A 24299-nucleotide genomic window follows, 5' to 3' on the forward strand; every position below is an offset into this window, starting at 1 on the left:
TTGACCCATTGAATGTTTAAGGCTAGTATATCTGCAACCATCTCATGAAGATGTTGAGTACTAGTGTGATAAAATTATCAATTTATATGTGAAACTCCTGGCCAAGCTGGCTGTGAAGGGTATATTGCAGGGTGTATTTATTTTCTCTGCAATAAAGAATATTTATTTATTAAGCCTTAGCCAAATCAAAACCACGTGCAGCAGGCCCAGCAGCAGAATCTATTACCAAATGATTAAACACATTACTGAAAAGTCCTTATGCATGTTTTTTCTCCTTTATAACAGAATATACCTTGAAGATACACATATCCAGACTCTTGGTGGCATTCTTTTTTTGTGCTGGCTTTTCCAAAAAAAATTGTGCGAATCAAGAAACGATATAACAGGGTTCCTTGATTTGCATGGTCTTCTTTGTCTGAGCCAATATGGTTTTCAAAAAAACAGATCAACACTAGACATAATAACAAAGGCATAAATAAATATGCAAAACCTTTTTCTCCGAAATGAGCACCTTGTCATGATCATGATATGCCTTGATGTAGAGACAGCTTTTGATAAGATATGATATCCTGCATGAATCGCACAAACTAGGAATGCAAGGCCATTTACCAAAGTTCATCCGGAACTCCTTGTGTAAAAGAACTTTTCAAGTCCATTACCATCATATGCTGATATACAATCAAGGACAGGGGATACCCCAAGGCTCAGTCCTTTGCAACCCTATTCACATTAAAAATCAATCCAATTACAGTAACAATTGAAACATATATGTCTGCCGCTAACCCAAGCACGGTACTAAGTACTGTAGGTTCTAATGCCTCTCGTGTTTGGGGTTCACATAAAAAAAAAAAAAAAAACCCTCACCATTTCATGTCACTCACAGAATATGTGCACAGTAGAGCGACAGCCCCAATGTGCTATAAATAAAATAGAGTTGTGGACCATCTATAACAGATATGGAATCTCAATACAGAAGACAGCAGCAGTACACTTCTGCAGAAAACTAAAGATGCATCCTGATCCAGAACTAATAAGCTATCAACAAATCGTGCTCAAACATGGTATCAGACTTCTTGGATTAATCATGGATAACAAATAAAAATTTCCTAGAACACAAAATAAATTAAACATTCTTCAGGCAAAATCTGCCATGACATGATTTTCATTCACTTCTACACATTTATCATGCAATGATAAGATCTAGATTAGATTATGGTCCCATCTACTTTGCAGCTAGGAAAAGTGTCTGAAATTGGTTAGCTCCTCCTATTCTTATAGCACTTTGTTGTTTTTGGAGCATTTCATACATCACTTGTGCATAATTTATATGCAGAGATCCATGAACTCATCACTTAGGCTTCATAGACTAGTTCTTCTGCTGAACTACAGTGCAAAAATTCAAAGCCTTCCCAGACATCCAACAAGGCAAATCTGTGATATCTGAAATGGGAAACCTTGTATGATAAAAAAACCTAGCATATGCAAACTCGGGTATCTGGCTAAAAGCATTAATTTTGCAATGGAACTTAAGTGTGGATAAAATCTACCAGGATAACCCTACATACTTTGTGTCATGGGAAATCAGTCGATCGCGACATGGACTTCACACAATGGAAACAAGATGCCATCCCAAACCAGCATGTGAAATGGCTGCATTCTGCTCATGTAATGCAATTTTCTGAATCTGATGGCTTCAGATTCAGAAATCATGCTGTTTTGCCAAACAGCATGATTTCTCAATCTCTTTCCATAGAATGCAGTATATATAGTGCTAAACTTTTGTTTAGCACTATATATACTGCATTGTATGGTTTTGCATAGATCATATTGACAAAACTTTCCTTCCAAAAAGTATTATTTTTACAGACTCATTTAAGTGCAATATATGCCTTACAGCTAGAAGATCATCCTACCCATCCATATCTAAGAAATTCTTTCTTGCTTATCTCACCTCAAGACAAAACAGCAAATAATTAGATTCACTTGGATTTGTGGACATTCTGGGCAATGAATGTGCACATCATGCTGCAAAGCATCCATCAAATGTAATCTCTCTCATTCATAAAGAGTAGAAATTTATTCCACCAATTGACTTTATCCATGTCATTAGAAAAGCCTCTGAAAACATGTGGACACAAATCTGGAAATCTCAAACAAGCAACAAATTATACCAGACCATAAAAGCAGCCAAAATGCTGGAAATAATTTTTGATCAAACAGACAAAGAATTTATCTTCACTTGGCTTTGTGTCCTAATGAAAGATTGACCCCCCACACAGTAATCATAGCACTTAATCATAGACTGCCCACATTACCAAATAGCCTATCAATCAGCTTTCAAATCACATGTATATGAACCATTAACTCTTCAACTTATTCTGGAGACCATTCAGACGTAAATGAACTCTTTACCTTCCTCAAGTTAATAAATCTTGCCAATGCAACTGGTAATAGCTGAACTTGAACAGGCACAATATAGCTGAAGCAACTTTTGCACCAAAAGACCATAAACAAGAGTCTGCTGAGCCCTGCTTACTTTTTTTTTTACAGAATCACAATTATCAGTTGATTCAACCACTGCTCATCTGAGTTGTCCCAATTATTCACTGCACTGAATAATTGGACAGACAACTTGAGTAGTTGAGACCCACTAATTTTCCGTCACCACCAAATACGGAGGATGCGGAAAGGTCAGGGAATGACCATCACATATTCCCGGAGCAATATGGCCTTAGTTGCTAATGCTCCTAAAAACCAAATAACAAACAAACAAACCCACTAATTTTCATAAAATCGGACAAATGCTAATAATTTATTGTAATTTTTCCTTGTAGAGTATCTGCAATCTCATTATGGATCTAAAATGAACTTTGTGGATTTTTTTGAAAAGGGTAGTATAGGCTATTTTTGGGAATTTTAAAGGAATATTAAATTTTAAGAATATTATATATTTTATTTTAAGGCAGAAGAATGCTTTTACCTGGGGTTTTCTTCAGGGATGGCTGCATCTGGGAGAGGTGTAATTCAGAAGGTGTTGAAATTGCAATTATATGGAAGGAGGATGAAGGAAAAAGCCAGCTTTTGTTCTAAATCCTTGCATGGGGAGTAATTGTAGGCATAAAGGGAGATGATGTCCTGAAGCTTGTTGGAGGCTTCTCGTTAATACCATCTTCAAAGGAGGGTGAATACGTGTCGAGGCCATCTTTTATAGCTCGGGCACATTCCATTGCCATATTTCAAAAGCGTGGTGGGGGGGTTCAGTAGTCGGAAAAGGGTAAAGTAAGGTGGGGGAAGGAAAAATTTCCCACCTCACCGTATTACACTTATAGTTTGGGAATTTGGAAATTGTAGATACCCCCCCCCCCCCGACTACTCAAGTTGTCTGTCCAACTGTCTAATAAAGTTTCAAGACTTTAGGACCTCCAAATATTTTTTTTGCTCAATGTCATACAGTTAATAATTATGACAATCTCCTAATTATTCACTACTTTGTCCTAATTATTCACTACAGTGAATAATTAGGACAAAATGAGTCCCTTCACTTTAAAGATAGTATATGCCTTGGATTTGTGCATTTGTCTTCAAGGATATTCCCTGTCAGAGACTTAGTAATTTGGAATCTCATATTTTCAATCTTCTCTGGTCTGAAATCTGGTCTGAAATTGCTCGACTTTCTCCTATCCAACTTTCCTAACAGTGAGGTAATTTTCCTTTGTGATTTTAATGTTCACAACTCCAGCTGGCATCAGTTTTCTAGTCACATGGATCCAGCTGGTTGAGATGCTGAGGATTTTGCAACCACTAATGACCTTACACAGATTGTTCATTTGCCTACCAGAATACCAGACAATCCTAACCACTCAACACTCTTGATCTTTTTCTAACAAATAACCATTCCAAGTACAAGGTTGAGGTGAGTGGTCAACCTAGATTTCAATTTAATGATGTGATCCCTCGTGGCCATTCTCAGCAAAATTACTTGTGTTGTTTGGCATTACAAGAATGAAAAATGGAATGATCTGCAAGATTTCTATTCTTTTTCTTGGTGAGCAAACACCAAGAGCAAACTTGTTTGCTCACCAAGAGCACGTGAGCAAACAATGGCATCTTCTGATGCCATTGTTTTCTCACGTCGTGTCAGTGAAATTATTCTTGTAGGGATGAAATTCTTTATTCTGCACTCCATCTCAAAATCTTGTCCTATATCTAAACCTTTTGTTTTCCATAAACGTGCTTAGACCATTCATAAGAATGTTTCTTATTACAATTGGCCTCTGTCCAAATCTACAGATTCATTTTCTGCTTACACGAAAGCTCACAACAATTGTAAAGCAGTTATAAATCAATCCAAACTAGATATTGAACAACAGGCTAAGAGTAGAAAATTTGCTTCTTGTTAAATGGTAGTCTAGCATTCTGGTCTCTTGCCAAAGCTATTGACTGCAATTTTTGCCCACCTCTATCAAAACCAGAAGTTCTGTTGCCACCTCAGCTAAAAATAAAGCTGACCTGCTATCATCCTACATTCTTCTAATTCATGTATTCATGATGTTGGTAAACCATATCTTACCTTCCCATTACCCTCCACCCAGTGTCTCCTGTGGTCTTCCATCAAAAGGATGTCAGAAGAAATTTGAACAATCTTCGTGCCAAGAAAATGTAAAGTCCTGATGGTATTTCTCCACTTGTTCTCAAAATCTGTGCTTCTGAACTCACTGCTGTTCTGTGTCGCCTTTTTAAATTATCTTATTCCATTGGTGTTTTTCCTTCTACTTGGAAATGTGCTCATACTCAGCCAGTTCCTGAGAAGGGTAAGAAATCTCTCCTGTCCAGTTAGACACCCATTGCACTTATTTCTAGTCAATTTCTAAATAATGACAATCTATTAATGCCAGTTCTCTAGGAGTAGGTGGTTAAACCATCTGGAAACTCTCCATCTGATCAATGATTGCCAATATGGATTCTGGGGGTGCCTCCGTAGCCAAGTGGGAAGGAGCAGCAGTGTTAGCACACGCTTCTTGATTAGACCGGGGTTCGAGCTCGTCACCACCAAATACGGAGAATGCGGAAAGTTCAGGGAATGACCACCGCATAACCCCGGAGCAATATGGCCTTAGTTGCTAATGCTCCTAAAAACCAAATAACAAACAAACATGGATTCTGGCAGTGTTGATCCATTGGTGATATTTTGGCTTATGTTATGTATCTGTGGACAAATTCAATGCAATAGTTTGGTGAAACTCAAGCAGTTGCTCTTGACATTTCAAAGGCTTTTCAATGATTGTCACTGTGGATGATGGTAGAAAGCTCTCTGTCTTCTAACTTCTCTAGAATGCAGGTGTTCCCCAGGATTCAGTTCTTTTTCCCACTCTTTTCCACTTTTATATTAATGACCTTCTTCCATTGACTGGAAATCCTATCCATAGTTTTTCTGATGACAGCACATTGCATTCCACCTTCCATTTTCAGAAACCTTACTCTGCACAAAGAGCTTAAATTTCTCAATTATCCCCTGTTCCTTAAATGCTGATCTCCAGTGTGGTAAAGATAACAGTTAATTTCAGTCCTCCTAAAACTTGTTGGTGATATAGAAATAGTTTTGCATGTAAAAAATTAGAGCAATTTTCTAAATAAAATTAGATAAAGAAGCATTAGTAGAGGCATATGATGCAATAAATAAAGTAAGCTTATACAGTATCAGCCAACCCCCCCTCCCCATTTCGCCCATCCATTCACTCCAAAACTTTCTCTAGTTCTTCCTTGAATTTATTTAAGCTATCAACGTCCACAACAACAGATGGAAATTTGTACAATCAACTACCTGCTAGCTAAAGGCAAATTTACACATATCTATTCTACAATTGTCTTTTCTAAATTTGAATTTATGTACCCTCAGGTTTGTTCTGAGCAAGAGGAAAAATCCCATCAGTATTGAGCCTGCTGAAACCATTCAAGGCCTTATACACCTCAATCAGATCACCTCACAGGTGCCTAGTCTCGAGACACTGCAATTTGCAGAACTTAAGCCTTTCTTGTTAAAGAGGACCTCTTCGTTCCCCTCACCAACCTGCTTTGTACTTGTTCTAGCAACTCTACATCCTTTCTAAGATGAGGCCTCCAGACTTGTACGTAGAACTCAAGGTGTGGCCTGACCATTGCTTTATTAGCATTAGTAGAGGCATACAATGCACGAAAGCAAGCTTATGCAGCATCGGCCAAAAATAAATAAATAAATAAAAATCCTCCCATTTCATCCCTCCATTCGTTCCAAATGCCTGTCCACTCAGCCTTAAATTTATTTAGGCTATTAGCTTCCACAACAAAAGCTGGAAGCCTGTTCCAACAATCAATTACCCACTGGCTAAAGGCAAATTTCTGCACATCTATTCTACAACTATCTTTCCTCAATTTGAAACTGTACCCCCTCAGTATCTTAGTCTGAGCAAGACAAAGAATCCCATCAGCATTCGGTTTGCTCAACCCATTCAAGGCCTTATACACCTCAATCGGATCACCTCGCAAGCGCCTACTCTCCAGCACTGCAATTTGCAGAACTTAAGCCTTTCTTGGTAAGAGCACTCCTTTGTTCACCTCACCAATCTTGTTGCCCTTCTTTGTACTCGTTCTAGAAACTCTACATCCTTCCTGAAATGAGGCCTCCAGACCTGTACACAATACTCTAGGTGTGGCCTGACCATTGCCTTGTATAATGGGATTATCACCTCCCTGTCCTTGCCAGCAAAATTCCTATATATCATTGACAAGACTCCATGACCTGCCCTGGCAGCCCGTCTGCACTGTTCAGTGGACTTCATATATGGCTGCACAATTACCCCCAGGTCTTTTTCACTTTCCACTTCCATGAGTGTAGTTGGTACGTTTCTCTTGGGTTACTGCTACCCATATGCAGTACTTTGCATTTGTCAATGTTAAACTCCAGTTGCCATTCTCAGCCCATTTTCCCAACTTATATAGATCCAGTTGGAGTAGCATACTGTCATTAACAACCCTGCCAACCTTTGTATCATCTGCAAACTTGGACATTAAACCTGATATACCTTCATCGATAGGCGCCTCCGTAGCCAGTTGGGAAGGAGCAGCAGTGCATTGCACACGCTTCTTGATTAGACTGGGGTTCGAGCCCGTCACCACCAAATACGGAGGATGCGGAAAGGTCAGGGAATGACCACCGCATATCCCGGAGCAATATGGCCTTAGTTGCTAATGCTCCTAAAATCCAAATAACAAACCAAACCAAACCTTCATCAATATCATTGATAAATATACAAAACAGCAATGGACCCAACACTGAGCCCCTGGGGACGTCCATTAATATATAAAGGGATAAACATTAATATATAAAGGGATAAACACCTCATAATCTGCTCTGGAGGCCTGTCTGCACTGCTCAGAAAACTTCATATCTGACTACACAATTACCCACAGGTCTTTTTCATTCTCTACCACCCTGGGTGTTCCACACGGTATATTTCTCTGGGGTTACTGCTACCCATATGCAGTACTTTATATAAAGAAGCATTAGATAAAGAAGGCTTCTTTATCTAATTTTACTTACAAAATTACTTTTGTCTTTTTAACACGCAAAATTATTTCTATATCAACCTACCATTACTCCAAATTTAACTGTTCCCGTATTCATTGATTTATTTATTTTAATATTATTTTTATCTTATTTCAATACCTTAATTTTATTGTGAACACTGCATTGGGACTACCCTGCCTACTTTTATGGAAGATTTATTGCTTTCATCCTCATTTTTATTAAACATTTTTTTTTCTTTCATGCTCTCTCTTTAGAGTTTCCTTTTAATATTTTTCTTCCATAACTATACGTAAGCATAGAAATGCAGTTTATTGATACGTGATCAGGTACTTTTATAGCATGCATCAGTTTTGAAATATTATAACTTTTTTTTCCTTTCCCTTATATTTAGGTTTTTATGACATCAAATAATTTTCCCACCTATTTGATACTTGCATTAGCATTAGTAGAGGCATTTGATGCAAGAAAGCAAGCTTATACAGCATCAGCCAAAAAAAGGAAAAAAAAAAAAAAAAAAACCACTTCCACTTCACCCCGCTGTTCATTCAAAATACCTGTCCAGCTGAGCCTTAAACTTATTTAGACTATCAACTTCCACGACAAGGGATGGAAGTCTGTTCCACCAACCAGCCACCCGCTGGCTAAAGGCAAATTTCCGCACGTCTATCCTACATCTGTCTTTCCTCAATTTGAATTGATGCCCTCTCAGGTGATTATTCTGAGCGAGAGGAAGAATTGAGCATGCTCAAACATTGAGCATGCTCAAACCATTCAAGACTTTATACACCTCTATCAGATCACCTCGCTGGTGCGTAGTCTCCAGACACTAATTTGCAAAACTTAAGTCTTTCTTCGTAAGAGCACCCCTTTGTTCCATTAACTAATCTTGTTGCCCTTCTCTGTACTCGTTCCAGCAGGTCTACATCCTTCTTGAAATGAGGCCTCCAGACCTGTATACAGAACTCTAGGTGTGGCCTGACCATTGGCTTATACAAGGGAATAATCACCTCCTTATCCCTTCTAGAAAAATTCCTATATATCATTGACAATACACCATGAGCTACTCTTGCACCCGTCTGCACTGCTCAGAGAACTTCATATCTGCCTGCACAACCACCCCCAGGTCCCTTTCATTCTCTACCACTGTCAGTGTAGTACCACAGAGTTGATACTTTGCTCTGGGGTTGCTGTTTCCCATGTGTAGTACTTTACATTTGTCAATGTTAAACTTCATTTGCCACCTCTCAGCCCATCTGCTCAACCTTTCCAGATCCTGTTGCAGCAGCATAGTGTCAGTAGTGTCCTTGACACTATGCTGACACTATGACACTATGACGCACTACTGACACTGACACTGCAAACTTCGACATTAAGCTTGATATACCATCATCAATATCATTTATGAATACAAAAAACAATAATGGACCCAACACTGAGCCCTGAGGGACTCCACTAATAACATTAGTCCACGATGAGCAGTGTCCATTGATTACCACTCTCTGTCTTCTCCCCCTCAGCCACCCCTTATCCACAGCAGCAATTTGCCTTCAGTGTCACACTGCTCCAATTTGTGCAGCAGTCTTCCATATGCAACAGTATCAAAAGCCTTTCTAAGATCCAAGTATATAATATCAAAGTTATTCCCTGCATCCAGTTCCTTTGTGACTGCATCATAGTATCCAATCAAATTGGTCAGGCAAGACTTCCCCTTAACAAAACCATGCTGTGTCCGAGCTATAACTGAAGTCTTGTCTAAATGATCCTGCAGTGCTTCTTTAACTAGTGCCGCCATTAATTTTCCTGGAACAGAAGTTAAACTCACAGGTCTATAATTACTTGTGTCAGCCTTTGACCCTCCTTTGTGAATTGGGGTCACATTTGCACATCTCCAGTCCATAGGTACCTCCCCTGAGTCCAAGGAAGCTCTCATAATTATGGCTAAGGGTTTGCTTACTTCCTCTGCTGCCTCCTTTAATATAACTGGATAGATCCCATCCACCCCGGGTACCTTTCTTGTGTTTATCTTCAACAATTTCTCCTCCACGTTACTCTCAGTTATTACAAGATTCTCTAGCTTACTGCTAGAGTTTAATACACCTCTGGCTTTCCCCTCGCTAAATAACTCCTCGTGTGTGAATGTCGATGCAAAATATTCATTTAGTTTGTTAGCTACCTGAGCAGGATTATCAACAGTTGACCCATCGATATCAAGTGGTCCAATCTGATTCATCCCCTTCCTTCTAGAGTTTACATAAGTAAAGAACTCTTTGCTGTTTTTCTTTGCATCCCTTGCCAAAGATTTCTCGTAATCTGCCTTCGCCTGCCTAACCTCCTTTGTAACTTGGTTACAGATCAACTTGTATCTATCACAGGCTTCTGTGTCATGTGTTAATTTGTATGTATCCCATCCATGTTTCTTCTCTGCCATATGCCTCATCAGTTCATCTGACATCCATTTAGGCCTAAACCTTGAACAGTATTTGTTGGTTGGTATGTAAAGCCTAGTAGCTTCCAGGATACGTTCTTTGAATGCTTCCCATTTTGCATTTGCTGTTGGTAACATCATCAGTTGGTCCCACTGTATAGAATTTAGATACTGTCTCAGTCCATCGTAGTTGCCTTTACGAAAGCAATAACCCTTCCCTTTACCCCTAATGGTAGTTACCTCTTTGAGTAAATCCCACTTCAGCACACTGTGATCACTGCCACCTAGTGGTTCATTTATCACTCTATTTCCCTGTACAGTTTCTTATTATACTCATCAGAGTCATTAGGCCTATAGCACACTCCTACTCTCAATTTTGATCTCCCAATGCTTATGTCACACCAAACTGACTCGACACTGCACTGTCCAGCGATGTCCACTGGCTTCAGTTCCTTGGATTTTATGTATTTCTTAACTAATAGCATAACCCCTTCTCCCTTCCTATCCAGTCTATCCTTTCTGTAGACGTTGTACTCCCCAAATTCCAGTTCTGCATTCCTTATATCTGTGTGACACCACGTCTCTGATATCCCAACAGTATCTGCCTTTGATGTTTTGAGCAATATCTCAAATTCATCAAATTTATTTACTAAACTCCTAGCATTGGTGTACACACGAGTATACATGCACCTATTTCTATTCTTAGCTACCCTAACACAACCCATATGTTTACTTGTACCGCAATGACTCCCAGCAGTCTCTGAAATGTCCTGCATTTTGTTTTTCAGGCTTCTGCTCATTCCAATAGAAGCAGTGCAAGAATCTCTTTCACCTCTGCTAGTGGCTACTGTTAATCTATTCTTCTTTGTCTCCCCCCAAGCTAGCAGTTTTCCGACCCACCTAACACTGCCTCTATAGCATCAGCAAATATTCTTACACGTTTTCTATTTAAGTGTATCCCATCCCTGTAGAAGCAATCTCTCCTGTTAACAAGTACAGTCCAGGTTGAAAAAAATTCTACCCCTTGAGCCTTGCACAATCTTTCCAGGGCCGAATTGATCGCCAAGGCTCTCATCATATACTCCCTCCTATAGTGTCTGGGCAGAATTGCAGACACTTTCAAATTCAACCCTATTTCACGGCTTTTTTTTCAACAGTGACCTATACTTGTTAAGCAATTCTGCCGGTCTCCTACTCTTGAATCATTAGTGCCAACGTGTACAACTATATCACCTTTTGTGCCCTTAAAAGATGATATCTGCTCTACAACGTCATCAACCTTTGCCCCTGGCAGACATACCCTGGTCCTGTTCCACCTATCCTTTTTACAAAGCATGTTCCCCGTTTCCCTGACAATAGAGTCACCAACAACTACTATTTCCTTTGGGACCAGCGCATTCTGCCTTGGGGGTTGCCGCTGTGTTGCGTGATGACCAAGTGCAAGCTCTGGCGTTGATGTGGGCAGCTGAGAGCTTGATGGGCCCCTCAATTTAGTTCCTTCGAGGGCATCCACTCTGTCCTTCAAGCTCTCATATTTCTTTGCAATTAATATTTCTTGCTATTTCTTTGCAATTAATATTAATCATTGCTTCCCTTATAGCTTCATTCCTTCTAATTGTTTATTAATTCAGCCTTTAATTTCTTATAATTCAATGTATCATTTAGGTTTTTTTTTTACATTCTTTCCCTATCATATACTTTTAATTCTTTTCTTTCTGTCTATCTTTCTCCTACTAGTTTTGGTACCTTGTGTTCTTTACATTTCCATCTTTTAGCTCTTTTTCTCTCACTTTATTACTTCAACCTTAAATATATATATATATATATGACATATTTCATGTTAGAGACAGAGGCCTTACTTCTTGCTGCATTTTCCTTCGTTTTGATGGCTGATCCTTTAGAAAGACATTAAAATCATCGAATTTGCAACATTAAGTACTTTTAGTATATTATTTTTGATATTTTGTTTTTACCTTTATTTTTCAGATATGAATTGACTTATTATTTGACTTCTATTTCCAGTCTTATTCCACGATTTCGACTTACGGTTTTATTATACTACCTATTCACCACTAGTCACGTTAATTACCTAATCTTCTACAATAATGTATATGACATATATAGATAAGTAGAAAGTGATGAAGAGAGAGGTAACAAGGTAGCAAAACCGGCAATTAAAACCCTAGAAAAATCTATGGATACCTGAAAAGTAAAAATAATACATTAAAAGAAGTACTTAATGCTGTAGATCTGATTAATTCAATGTCTTCATCAAAGGTCAACCTTCGAAACCAAAGGAAATATAGCAAGAAGGCCTCTGTTTCTGACATGAAATATATATAGCATGTGGTTCAAATAATGAAGCCATATTGAAAATTGAATTTTATGATTGTGGAAAAAAGGTTAAAAATAGTGGAATGTATGCTGACATATATTTCATGGTTGACCTGACAGAGGCAGAGAAGAGAGAAAAGAAAGAAAAAAAGACTAAGAAAATGAAATAAAAAGAAAAGAAAATGACACAAGTACCAAACAGGAGTCAGTATGTGGGCCGTGAGGAGTGACATGTTATGCTGCTGCAGAACTTAGTAAAGGATTATCTGAAGGCTGCTTGGAGTATTTATGGTAAAAAAAATAAAGTAAATTGCAGCTATTATCAACCCACTGCAGGATGGAAGCCTCCTCAACAATTCATGCATATGGTATGTCACTGCAACTCCATGTGTTGGAAAAAGGAGACAGTATGTCGGACAAAATTAAAATTGATTACTAAGGCATGTTGGGAGATCAGCGTTAAACAAATGAAGTAAGATAGAAGAGAAGTGATAAGCTTACAAAGTAGTGTAAGATGGTCTCTAAACTTGGTGTAAGGTGAGCAGACTATATTATAGTAGAAAAATAGCATCTCTATGTTGTGTTTGGTAAACTAATGGCTCATAAGAAATAAAAATATAGGGTAGTAAGATAGTGAAAAAGAGTTTGGAAGAAGAGATAAAATAGGTGGTCTAGGGCTGTCCAGGGTTGTGAATCCCATTCCTATAACAGACCCTGAACATAGTTCTGGGAGCATACTTTGTCTGTTTAAGTCAGTAATGTTAAATTAATTAAAAGCAAAAATAAATGAAATGTATAAAAAGTACAATACCCCCTGGTAGCCAATCGGTGGACACAAGTTTTCCAGACTGTGAGACACCAAAGAGGGTAGGGGGATATATCTGTACAATATGTACAAGCCTGTAAGCAATAGGATATCAGCCAGCTATTATATTTTGGATATCAATTAGGTAGTTAAGCAACTTTTTATGTTTGATGTGGAGTGCTTTTTTGGAATGGTAATAAAGTTAGGCTGGAAGAAACTTGTTATCCAAAAGCTTATTGTAGAGATTTTGGATATTATTAATAATCAGACTATTGTTGTTGCATATTGTGGCAATCGTGATGCATTAGGAAAGAATGGTATTAGAATGTACCTTTTTAGAAACATTAGCGGGCCAGTGGGCGAAGTTAACTACATTAAAGTTGAAGGTATCATGTTTGTTATATATATTTATAGTAGTATGTGAGCTATATATTTATAGTAGTATCTAAGTAATTGGCAGTAAGGTTATTGCAATTGGTTCTTTCCAGTGTGAGCTCTGGAGGGTAAATATCTGCAAAATGTTATAGAAAGTTGGGACAATTTATTACACATAAATCATTAATACATCTAAACATGCATAATTTAGATATATTGATGGTAGAAAAGTTTCTGACCAATAGATGGAGGTTAGCTATGACAGAGCTAGTAGGGGTGCCCATAAGGGTTCCTTTTGGTTTGCAAGTAAGCTGTATTGCCATCAAAGATGTAATTATTGGAAATACAAAGGTTGGTTAGATTATTCCAATATCCAGGTTTGCAGTTTATATTGTGCATATAATTATTGTACAGCTTGTTTAGCACTGACTTCAAATTAGCTAGATCTACTGGTGATTAAGTTTCTCACAATATATTTTGGTCAGATATTTGTAATTAACTCATGAAACTGAATTTTTTTTTTTTTTTTAGTCTTGATAACCTGCAGGTAAATTTATTTTGAAAAATTAATGCAAATGAAAATATTTTAAAAAAATCATCAGAAAGAGAGAGAGATGAAATAAGTAAGTATATTATGGGACTAGAGTATGTAATTCAGATTGTTATTTCACTCTTTTAATTTAGGCTGCACAGATACCTGACTATCGAGGTCCTGCTGGTATATGGACACTTCTTCAAAAAGGAAAGCATGTGAGGTATAAAGATTCATATGGTTTGCTCTTTTATGATACCGTTATATTATTTTCTTTAAGAATTACAGTCCTCAAAATAAATGATCAGGCTTAGCAGCTATACAAAGTAAAATAATAAAATAATTTATAACTTATTTTACCAAATAATTTTATTTGCCATAATTCAAACTGTTGACTTTTATCAGAAGATATAGCAACAATTCAAATTTTGTCCAGCAGTTAAAGATCTCTTTTGCATTTTTTGCTTTAGAGTTAGTTGCATTTACACTGACTTGCATTTTGTGTTGTGCCTTTTGTACAAAAGGAACATGGTGTATAATGTTTCTGTCTATCGGCACTGGAGGGTGTCCCACCCCTAACTCTGCTTCATAACTTTGGGAAGTAATAAAAACTCTGTGAAGGCCAGATAAGGTGTGTATGGTGTGATAGGCTTTATGTTTTTCATCTGGCCGCTAGCCTAGGGAACCCTTGGAGCACCCCTGGCCACTGTTTCTGTATGTGCAGGGTGCCAAATAAGTAGAGACTCATAATAGCTGTGGCAGGACGAACTCTGGTATTGCCCGAGCTTACCAGGAAGAGCCCCCCCCCCCCAAAAAGAAGTGAAGTTTTTGTCTGCAAAGGTAGTGGTTGGTAGTAGACTTCTACCAACAATTACAAGATTAGGAACAAAAGGGTGCCCCTGTGGAAGGAGCCCATCCCCCAAAGGGGGAAATGAAAATAATAATATAAAATGTGGGTAGAGTCCACCAGGCAAAAGGTTTTAGGTTGGAAGGAAGAGGGACTGATCCCTAGGAATGGGGGTTAGAAGTCATGGGTAGGATGCCTTATGTGGGGTTGGTTGCCTGCTAGCTCACAGTAGTGCAGTTAATCTCACACTGCACTGGGAGCAGAATGGCTGCCTCCATTATGAGCATCCCATGCCATGCTGCAAAGAAGGAAGAATCAGCAAGTATGATATTGGTTGAAGGGAACAGGCGCCATCAGGGACACTACCCATGAGCTGCAAGTCATAATTGGTAGGGGACTGTCAACAACCCAAAACATATAGCTTTCATTCTTATAAGTATGTTAAAAAAATGATGTACTTAGCATTAGTAGAGGCATTTGATGCAAGAAAGCAAGCTTATGCAGCATCAGCCAAAAAAAAAAAAATAAAGTAAAATAAATAAATAAAAAATAACCACTTCCACTTCACCCATCTGTTCATTCAAAATACCTGTCCAGCTGAGCCTTAAACTTATTTAGGCTATCAACTTCCACGACAAGAGATGGAAGTCTGTTCCACCTACCAACCACTCGCTGGCTAAAGGTAAATTTCCGCACATCTATCCTACATCTGTCTTTCCTCAATTTTAATTTATGCCCTCTCAGGTGATTATTCTGAGCAAGAGGAAGAATCCCATCAGCATTGAGCATGCTCAAACCATTCAAGGCTTTGTACACCTCTATCAGATCACCTTGCTGGTGCCTAGTCTCCAGACACTGTAATTCGCAAAACTTAAGCCTTTCTTTGTAAGAGCACCCCTTTGTTCCATTCACTAATCTTGTTGCCCTTCTCTGTACTCATTCCAGCAGCTCTACATCCTTCTTGAAATGAGGCCTCCAGGCCTGTATACAGTACTCTAGGTGTGGCCTGACCATTGCCTTATACAAGGGAATAATCACCTCCTTATCCCTGCTAGAAAAATTCCTGTATATCATTGACAATACTCCATGAGCTACTCTTGCAGCCCGTCTGCACTGCTCAGAGAACTTCATATCTGCCTGCACAACCACCCCCAGGTCCCTTTCATTCTCTACCACTGTCAGTGTAGTACCAGTCCAGTACAGAAAGAAAGAGTCGAATAAATGAGATGAGAGCTAGAAGAATGAATAAAAGTGTAAGCGTGAGAGAAAAGACACAAACCACAAATGCTAAGTTAAGTACACACTAACCCTGGTTTTAATTAGTATTTAAATTTACGCTACCCATCATTGCATCCCCTCCTGGTGTGTGAGAAAAAGATGAATGAGTTGAGTGAAATAAAAAAAAAAAATAATAAAAAAAATAATAAAAAAAAAATGAAATAATAATAAATAAATAAATAAAAAAAAAAAAAATATATATAAAAAAAAAAAATTATAAAATAAGAAAAAAGTATAAAAAAAAAAAAAAAAAAAAAAGAATGCAAGTAGAGTGAGAATGCACATTATGAATGAAGTAAATGTGTGTGTCTCCCCCCCCCTCACCTGGTAGGTTCCCCACTGCCAGCTAACATATCCCACCCCCAGAGCGGGATGGGCAGCTGGACCTTCATACCGGATTCGACACTCCTTGGACATGACACCGACGAAGACATTCTGCGGCTTTGCTGCCAACACGCCATTGGCGATCCGAACTGGGTACTCTAACCTGGTTCCCTTTAAAACCCCATCCCCAGGCAGGGAATGGAGGAGACGGATCTCTGTCTCCTCTCCTCCCTGCCTACCCCTCATATTTCGCCTGGTGGGGCTCGTCTCCACTGACCTCTTTGGGGATGCCTACTCTATCCGTCCCTATTCTTCTATCTGTTTCCTCCCCAGTCTTCAATCTCCCCCCCCTCTCTATCACTAAATCGACCGAGTACACCCCTTAACAATGTCGCCAAATTATAACCAACGTCTAAATTCTACCGGTTTTGTGCAAATCTCTAAGATATCTAACACCATCAGCTTTTATCTAGCGTTACATGTCTAAATTTAATAACATTAAAATTTTGCCCGACCTATTTGGCCTTTAACACATGTCTTTAGTGTTCAACCCTAACCAGCGATTTCCTAACATCAATCCCATTAAGCATTAATGTCAAATGCATAAACTTTTTTTTTTTTTTTTTAATAGGCCCTAGCCACTGAAATCCCAGGAAACTAGGTGGCAGGACCTGCCAGAGCAAATTGTTGTGATACTGGATACACCCGGCTAGCCTCCACGAGGCAGGGTATGGGCAACGTCAGGCCCCACTAGGGGCCTGGCGGCCAATAAGCCGGATAAACAATGGGCACAACATATCACACTGCACAGACACGACCCACACACTTTCAAGTCTCTGGCTTGACAGTGTACTGTCCTCGATACAGCGAAACACACGCGGAGATGGGAGAAATCCCAGGTGCCGTCTGACACGAACATACCTTATACCTTGTCAGTGTAGTACCACAGAGTTGATACGTTGCTCTGGGGTTGCTGTTTCCCATATGTAGTACTTTACATTTGTCAATGTTAAACTTCATTTGCCACCTCTCAGCCCATCTGCTCAACCTTTCCAGATTCTGTTGCAGCAGCATAGTGTCAGTAGTGTCCTTGACAACCCTGCCAACCTTCGTATCACTATATCCCTACTTGTACAGAAGGGATATCGTGTATAGTGTTACAGGACATGCAGCACCAGGGGACTTTCCCCAACTGTGCGTATTGTACTTTGTGTCACATTACAAAACTTAGTAAGCCAGAGAAGGGACAAACAGGAAGTGGGGGGAGGTTATGCTCTTAGGTAAGAAACACACAAAATCTAGGGCAGTGCGTCAAGTGGATGTGGATGGCCAGTGCAATGTTGAGTCAGTTTAGTGTGACATAAACCCTGCGAAAAAAAAGAGTTGGTTATAGGTCAGATGAGTGTAATGAACAATTGTACAAACATGAGTGCATTAGTAAATCAGAATGTCTTATAATGGGGTATTTTAACTTTCCAGATATTGACTCGATTTTGTGAAGGTGGTCACTCACACAAAACAGCACCACCTTTGTGGATTTATTGAGTGGCTGTTAGAAATGTTAGCAGCATGTTAGAAAGACAAAAGAGAAAGCAGTATTCTTGATCTGATAATCAGCAGTAACTGTTTTTCATTAAGAATCTGCAGATAAGATTCATTAGGTAGCAGTGATCACGATGTATTGATGTGCGAATTACTTAAAGATGTAACTATTGTCAAAGGCAAGGGAAAGGGATTTTCTCTTTCATAAAAGTGACTAATGTGTACGGAATTTAAAAACTTTTTGAGACAGTTTTTAAATTCTGTATAGTGGAACCAACTGGTGAAGTTATCAACTGCAAATTCTAACTGGGGAGAATTTAGGGTTGTTTTAATAGAGCTCTAGGCTTTTTATACCAAATAAGAGATGCAGTTGAAAGCATAGACTTGGATGGAAATGGATGTCGGACGAACTGATGAGACTAGTGGCAACAAAGAAAAATGCATGGGATGCATAAAAATTTTCAGGTGATACAGCCTATAGTAGATACAAACTAATTTTCAGTCAAATCACAAAGGAGGTGGAACAAGCTAGGCAGATTACAAGAGATCTCTCGCAAAGAATGCAAAGAAAAGTAGCAGACGTCTTTACTTATGTAAATAGCAGAAGGAAGGGGTTGAATCACATTGGTATGCTAAATATGAAAGAATTAACTGTTGATGATCTCGCTCAGGTTCCTGACAAACTGAATGGGTATTTTACATATACATTCACACATGGATTTCAGGAGTAAGTGAAATTCTGGTGGGGAGCATAATGAGTTTGATAACTGAGAGGAAAGTGGAGAAGAAACTAGCATTAGTAGCGGCAAATGATGCAAGAAAGCAAGCTTATACAGCATCAACCTCTCCCCCCCCCCCAATACAAAAAAAAACTTGACAATTCCCATTTCACATATTCATTCCCTCAAGTAATTTATCTAGTTGTTCCTTGAATTTTTTTAATGCTATCAACCTTCACGATGGATAGAAGTTTGTTCCCGCAATCACCCACCTGCTGGCTTTCATGCTTCTATTCTGAAACTGCCTTTCCTCAATTCGAATTTGTGCCCCCTCGTTTGTGGTCTGAGCAAGAGAAAGAATTGCATAAGCATTGAGCTTGCTCAATCCATCAAAGCCCTAAACACCTCAATCAGATTACCTTGCAGGTGCCTGGTCTCCAGATGCTGCAATTTGCAGAACTACAGCCTTTCTTGGTAACAGTACCCCTTTGTTCTCCTCACTGACCTTGTTTCCCTTCTATATACCCATACAAGCAGATCTACATCTTTCATAAAGTGAGGCTTCCAGATCTGTATGTAGTACTCAAGATGTGACCTGACCATTGCATTATATAATGGAATAATCATCTCCTTATCCCTGGTAGCAAAATTCCTGTATATCATTGATAAAACCCCATGAGCTGTCCTGGCAGCCTCTGTTTCTCAGAGAACTTCATATCTGACCACAAATCCAAGTATAGTGGATTGCGGTTAATTGGGGCAGCCATTTATTTGAGACAAATCTTAAAGAACAGAACCTAATCGAGAAAATAGCCAGGGTTTTCTTCGCTTAATTGGGACAACATGCAGTTTAATCGGGGCAGGAGACTGCAGCACTCAAGATTAACCTATGATTTTCTCCGACCATACCACTTGGTCCGGTCGGATTTCTGGCGGTCACAACCATAAAACAGTTAGCAATTTCAGGTTTTTTGGGCTTTTCTGTTAGTGCAGTCTATTATAAATGGATAGTAAACTCAATCTTATTGAATTTGCGATAATACCGACACCTGGAATTATGTGGGTTTTTACGTTATTATGATGAACTGTTTCCCCCTCCATGAAATCTTCATTCATATAAAAAACATAAAATAAATTTTCAGAATCTTCTCTTCATTCCTATTTTTTAAGCTTCTTAACTTGTTATGCCGTTCTCACTTGTGCATATCTTGTTAGTTGCAATTTGTGTGTGCTGTGTTCTTTGTTATTGATTACATATCTTTTTTTTTTTTTTTTTTTTTTCAGTTTAAAAATTTACTGTGCCCCCCCCCAATTTTCATTGAAAAGAAATATCAACTAGTTCGTATGTACCTATTATAGTATGTATAATAGCTATAGTATGTACCTATTATAGTATGTATAAAAGCTATGCACGTAAGCGTAAATTTATTTTTATTTTGCTAACCTGTGGAAAACATTCTTCCGATTTTCACGTATCATTTAATTTTGTTAATTGGTAAGGTAATAAATTGTAAATTTGTGCTTAATATATCTTTACTTTTATAGCCTGTGGATAATATTCTTCCTATTTTTGCTTATTAGAATCACTGTTTAATAGAATTAAAATTCAATTCACAAACGTGATCACAATGACTGGTGCTTACTACATATTGTATAGTGAACGGTACTTTACTATGGTGATTCCATCGTACCGTGATTTGATTGTACAGAGAATAAATCTTAAAGCGGGGGTCCACTGTATTTTTAACTATTTATGTGAAACTTTGCATAATTGCGGCAGCCGCTTAATCGGGCCAAAATGCACTATCCCTATGTGTCCCAAATAACCAGAATTCACTGTATATGATATCAAAATTATTTTTTGCATTCAGTTCCTTTGTGAACACATCATAGTATCCAATCAAATTGGTCAGACAAGGTTTCCCCTCAACAAACCTATGCTGTGTCTCAATTAATACTGCAGTCTTGTCTAGATGATCCTGCATTACTTCTTAACCTGTGACTCCATTATTTTCCCCACAACAGAAGTTAAACTAATAGGTCTGTGATTACTCATGTCACCCTTTGATCCCCCTTTGTGAATTGTAGATACATTTTGCACATCTCCAGTCTTTGGGGAGACCTCCCTTCAATCCAAGGATAATCTCATAATTGTGGCTAAGGGTTTGCTTACTTCCTTTGCTGCCTCCCTATAAGTCCAGTTATATTAAGGATAGTTGAACTACAGTTAGCTAAGTAAAATTTCAGGGTTGATACTGACAGTATGCTGCATTCCTATGTGCTGCCAGTAAGCAAAATAGTTTGCCACTCTAAATGTTGCGTACTGATAAGCGTTAACCAATCAGAAAACAATATCAAAAAAAATTTTGCCACCTTCTTGAACTGCCTGCCTGTAAGTGACACTTGCCTCGCCTACCCACTTGCAGTGTCCCTGACTACTGCATTCTCAAGTTTAATTATATTAGCATTAGTAGAGGCGCATGATGCAAGAAAGCAAGCTTATACAGTATCAACAAAAAAAAAAAAAAAAAAACCCCTTCCCATTTCACTGATTCATTCGTTCCAAATGTTTGTCTGGTTCTGCCTTTAATTTATTTAAGCTATCAACTTCCACAACAACAGATGGAAGTTTATTCCAGCAGTCAACTACCCGCTGGCTAAAGGAGGCGCCTCCGTAGCCAGGTGGGAAGGAGCAGCAGTGCGTAGCACACGCTTCTTGAGTAGACCGGGGTTCGAGCCCGTCACCACCAAATACGGAGGATGCGGAAAGGTCAGGGAATAACCACCGCATATCCTGGAGCAATATGGCCTTAGTTGCTAATGCTCCTAAAAACCAAACAACAACAACAACAGCTGGCTAAAGGCAAACTTCCACACATCTATCCTACAATTGTCTCTCCTCAATTTGAATTTATGCCCTCTCAGGAGATTATTCTGAGGAAGAGGAAGAACCCCATCAGCATTGAGCCTGCTCAATCCATTAAAGGTCTTATACACCTCAATCAGATTGCCTCGCAGGTGCCTAGTCTTCAGAATCTGCAATTTGCAGAACTTAAGCTCTTTCTTCATAAGAGCATCCCTTTGTTCCCTTAAATATGTTAATTTTTTATTTTTTTTCTTGTTTTACTTGAGACATTTTCAGTTATAAATAAATTTTGGATTTATTGGTTACATGCTTGAAGTACATTGTATAAATTTCTCCCTTCTAGAAGTGATTAGATATGATTATGAATAAAGGATAGTATAGACTTCTGCATGAGGGAATGGGGAAATAAAAAAAAAATGTCCGGTTAAACTGGTTCCAGTTCATGACAATTCCACTACAAGAAAATATTGTGCTCTTTATTTTAAACATATTAAGAACTACTCTAGATTTTCCTCTATAAGTTTTTTGATGTTTAAAACTGATATTCAAAAACTATTTCCTTAAAGTCATTTTTATCTCTGAAAAGGGTTCACGATTTGAGTAGTGCTGAACCAACTTTTACCCATATGGCCATTATAGCATTGTACAAAAAAGGATTAGTACATCATGTTGTATCTCAGAATTGTGATGGACTTCACCTGAGGAGTGGATTACCAAGATCCTGTATTTCAGAAGTTCATGGAAATATGTACATTGAGGTAATTTTGATATAGTTAATTATTATTTAGTTATAAGATATCAGATATATTCACTTTTCATTTTTTGCCATCCACTATTTGTATATTACTATAGGATATTTATTAAATGATTCAGAATTACTTCTTAATTAGTATCTTACCTCAGTATTTGAAGTACATGGGAAAGGAATAAAGTTAAAAATAAGATATCACCTGATGGTGGATTGCTGGGCAAAACCATAAAACTTCATTTGAAATATGACAAATAAATTATATTGGGGAAAAAATTGAGTGCCTTCTTTTCAATTATGTTTTTTGTTTTTTACACCTTGTATAATTTCTTTGTGCACTTCAGCTGAATTAGTATAAGTAGTGGCAAATGATGCAAGAAAGTTAGCTTATAAAGCATTAATTACATACCAATTGTGATGGGCTTGTCACATCACAATTGGTATGTTGATGGATTTGTCTAGGATTTGTCTTTGTTTTATTGATGGATTTGTCTAGTTCTTCCTTGAATTTCTTCAGCGTACCCACTTCCACAAAAGCATATTGGAAGTTTTTAACAATCAACCACCTGTTGGCTGAATACAAACTTCTGCACATCTATTCTGCAATCATCCTTCCTCAGTTTGAATTTATGACAACTAACATGTGCAATCTGGACAACAGTAAGGATTCCATCAGCATTCAGCTTGTTCAACCCATTAGAAGCCTTAAACACCTCAGTCAGATCACCTGGGAGGTGCCTAGTCTCCAGATGCTGCAATTTGCAGAACTAAAACCTTCCTAGGTAAGTCCACCTTGTATTTCCTTCATTAGATTCATTCCCTTCTCTGCACCTCTTCCAGCAGATCTATTTCTACAGGCATGGGGTACCCTTAAATAGAAACGATGCAAGAATATTTGATGATGCTATCGAGGCAGTGTTAGGTGCATTGGAAAACTGCTATCTTGGGGGATTCACAGACCAAAAGATTAACAGTAGCCACGGACAGAGGCATGTAAGTGATTCTTGCACTGCTTCTATTGTAATAGGCAGAAGCCTAGAGAGCAAGTTTCTGGGGATTTCAAGAGCTGGTGGGAGTCATCATGGAACAAGTAAGTACATGGGCTGTGTTAAGGTAACTAAGAGTAAGAACAGGTGTATGTATACTTGCATGTACACCAGTGCTAGAAGTATAGTAAATAAATTTGATGTATTCGAAGTACTGGTCAAGGCATCAAAGGCAGATGTAGGGATATCAGAGACATGGTGTCACACAAATATAAGAAGTGCAGAATTGGAATTTTGGGAGTACAATGTGTACAGACAGGGTAGGAAGTGGGGAGAGGTTATGCTGTTAGTGAAGAAACACAAAATCTAAGGAAGTGCATCCAGTTGATATGGGTAGAGAGTGCAATGTTGTGAGTCAGTTTGGTGTGACATAAGCACTGGGAAAGGGAAAACGAAAGGAGTGTTTTATAGGCCTAATAACTCTGAGTACAATGAACAGTTATGCGGAGAAGTCGAGTGGGCCAGTAAATCAGAGTGTCTTATAATGAGGGATTTTAACTTCCCAGATATTGACTGGAACTTGTGGGTTGGCCACGCTCATACTAGCAAGGCTTTTGTGGATTTATTGGATGATTGTTTTCAATGGCAGCATGTTAGAGAGGCAACCAGAGGAAGTAACACTCTTGATCTGATTATCAACAGTGATTATTCATGCATTAAGAATTTGCAGATAAAGGAACCACTAGGTGACAGCGATCACAGTGTACTGATGTGGGATTTACTTAAAGATGTAACTGTCATCAAGGGTAAAGGGAAGGGTTTTTGTTTTCTTAAAGGTGACTACAGTGGTCTCAGAAAGTTTTTAAATTCTGTACAGTGGGATCAACTTGATGATGTTAAAAACAGCAAATTTTAAATAGGAAGCCTTCAAGGAATTAATCTTAGAAGCTACTA

General features: G+C 38.4%; 1 protein-coding gene across 1 annotated transcript in view; it reads left to right on the top strand.

Moving 5' to 3' along the window:
* Sirt7 (sirtuin 7) overlaps positions 1-24299 on the top strand; it is a 177318-nt gene that overhangs the window by 58759 nt on the left and 94260 nt on the right. The window contains exons 4-5 of the mRNA XM_090386586.1: positions 14188-14258; positions 22198-22369. Coding sequence (XP_090242712.1) covers positions 14188-14258; positions 22198-22369 — 243 coding nt within the window. The remainder of the gene's footprint in view (positions 1-14187; positions 14259-22197; positions 22370-24299) is intronic.

Source organism: Mastigoproctus giganteus, chromosome 12, assembly GCF_048544385.1.
Source record: "Mastigoproctus giganteus isolate SK-2022 chromosome 12, ASM4854438v1, whole genome shotgun sequence".
Classification (NCBI taxonomy): Eukaryota; Metazoa; Arthropoda; class Arachnida; order Uropygi; family Thelyphonidae; genus Mastigoproctus; species Mastigoproctus giganteus.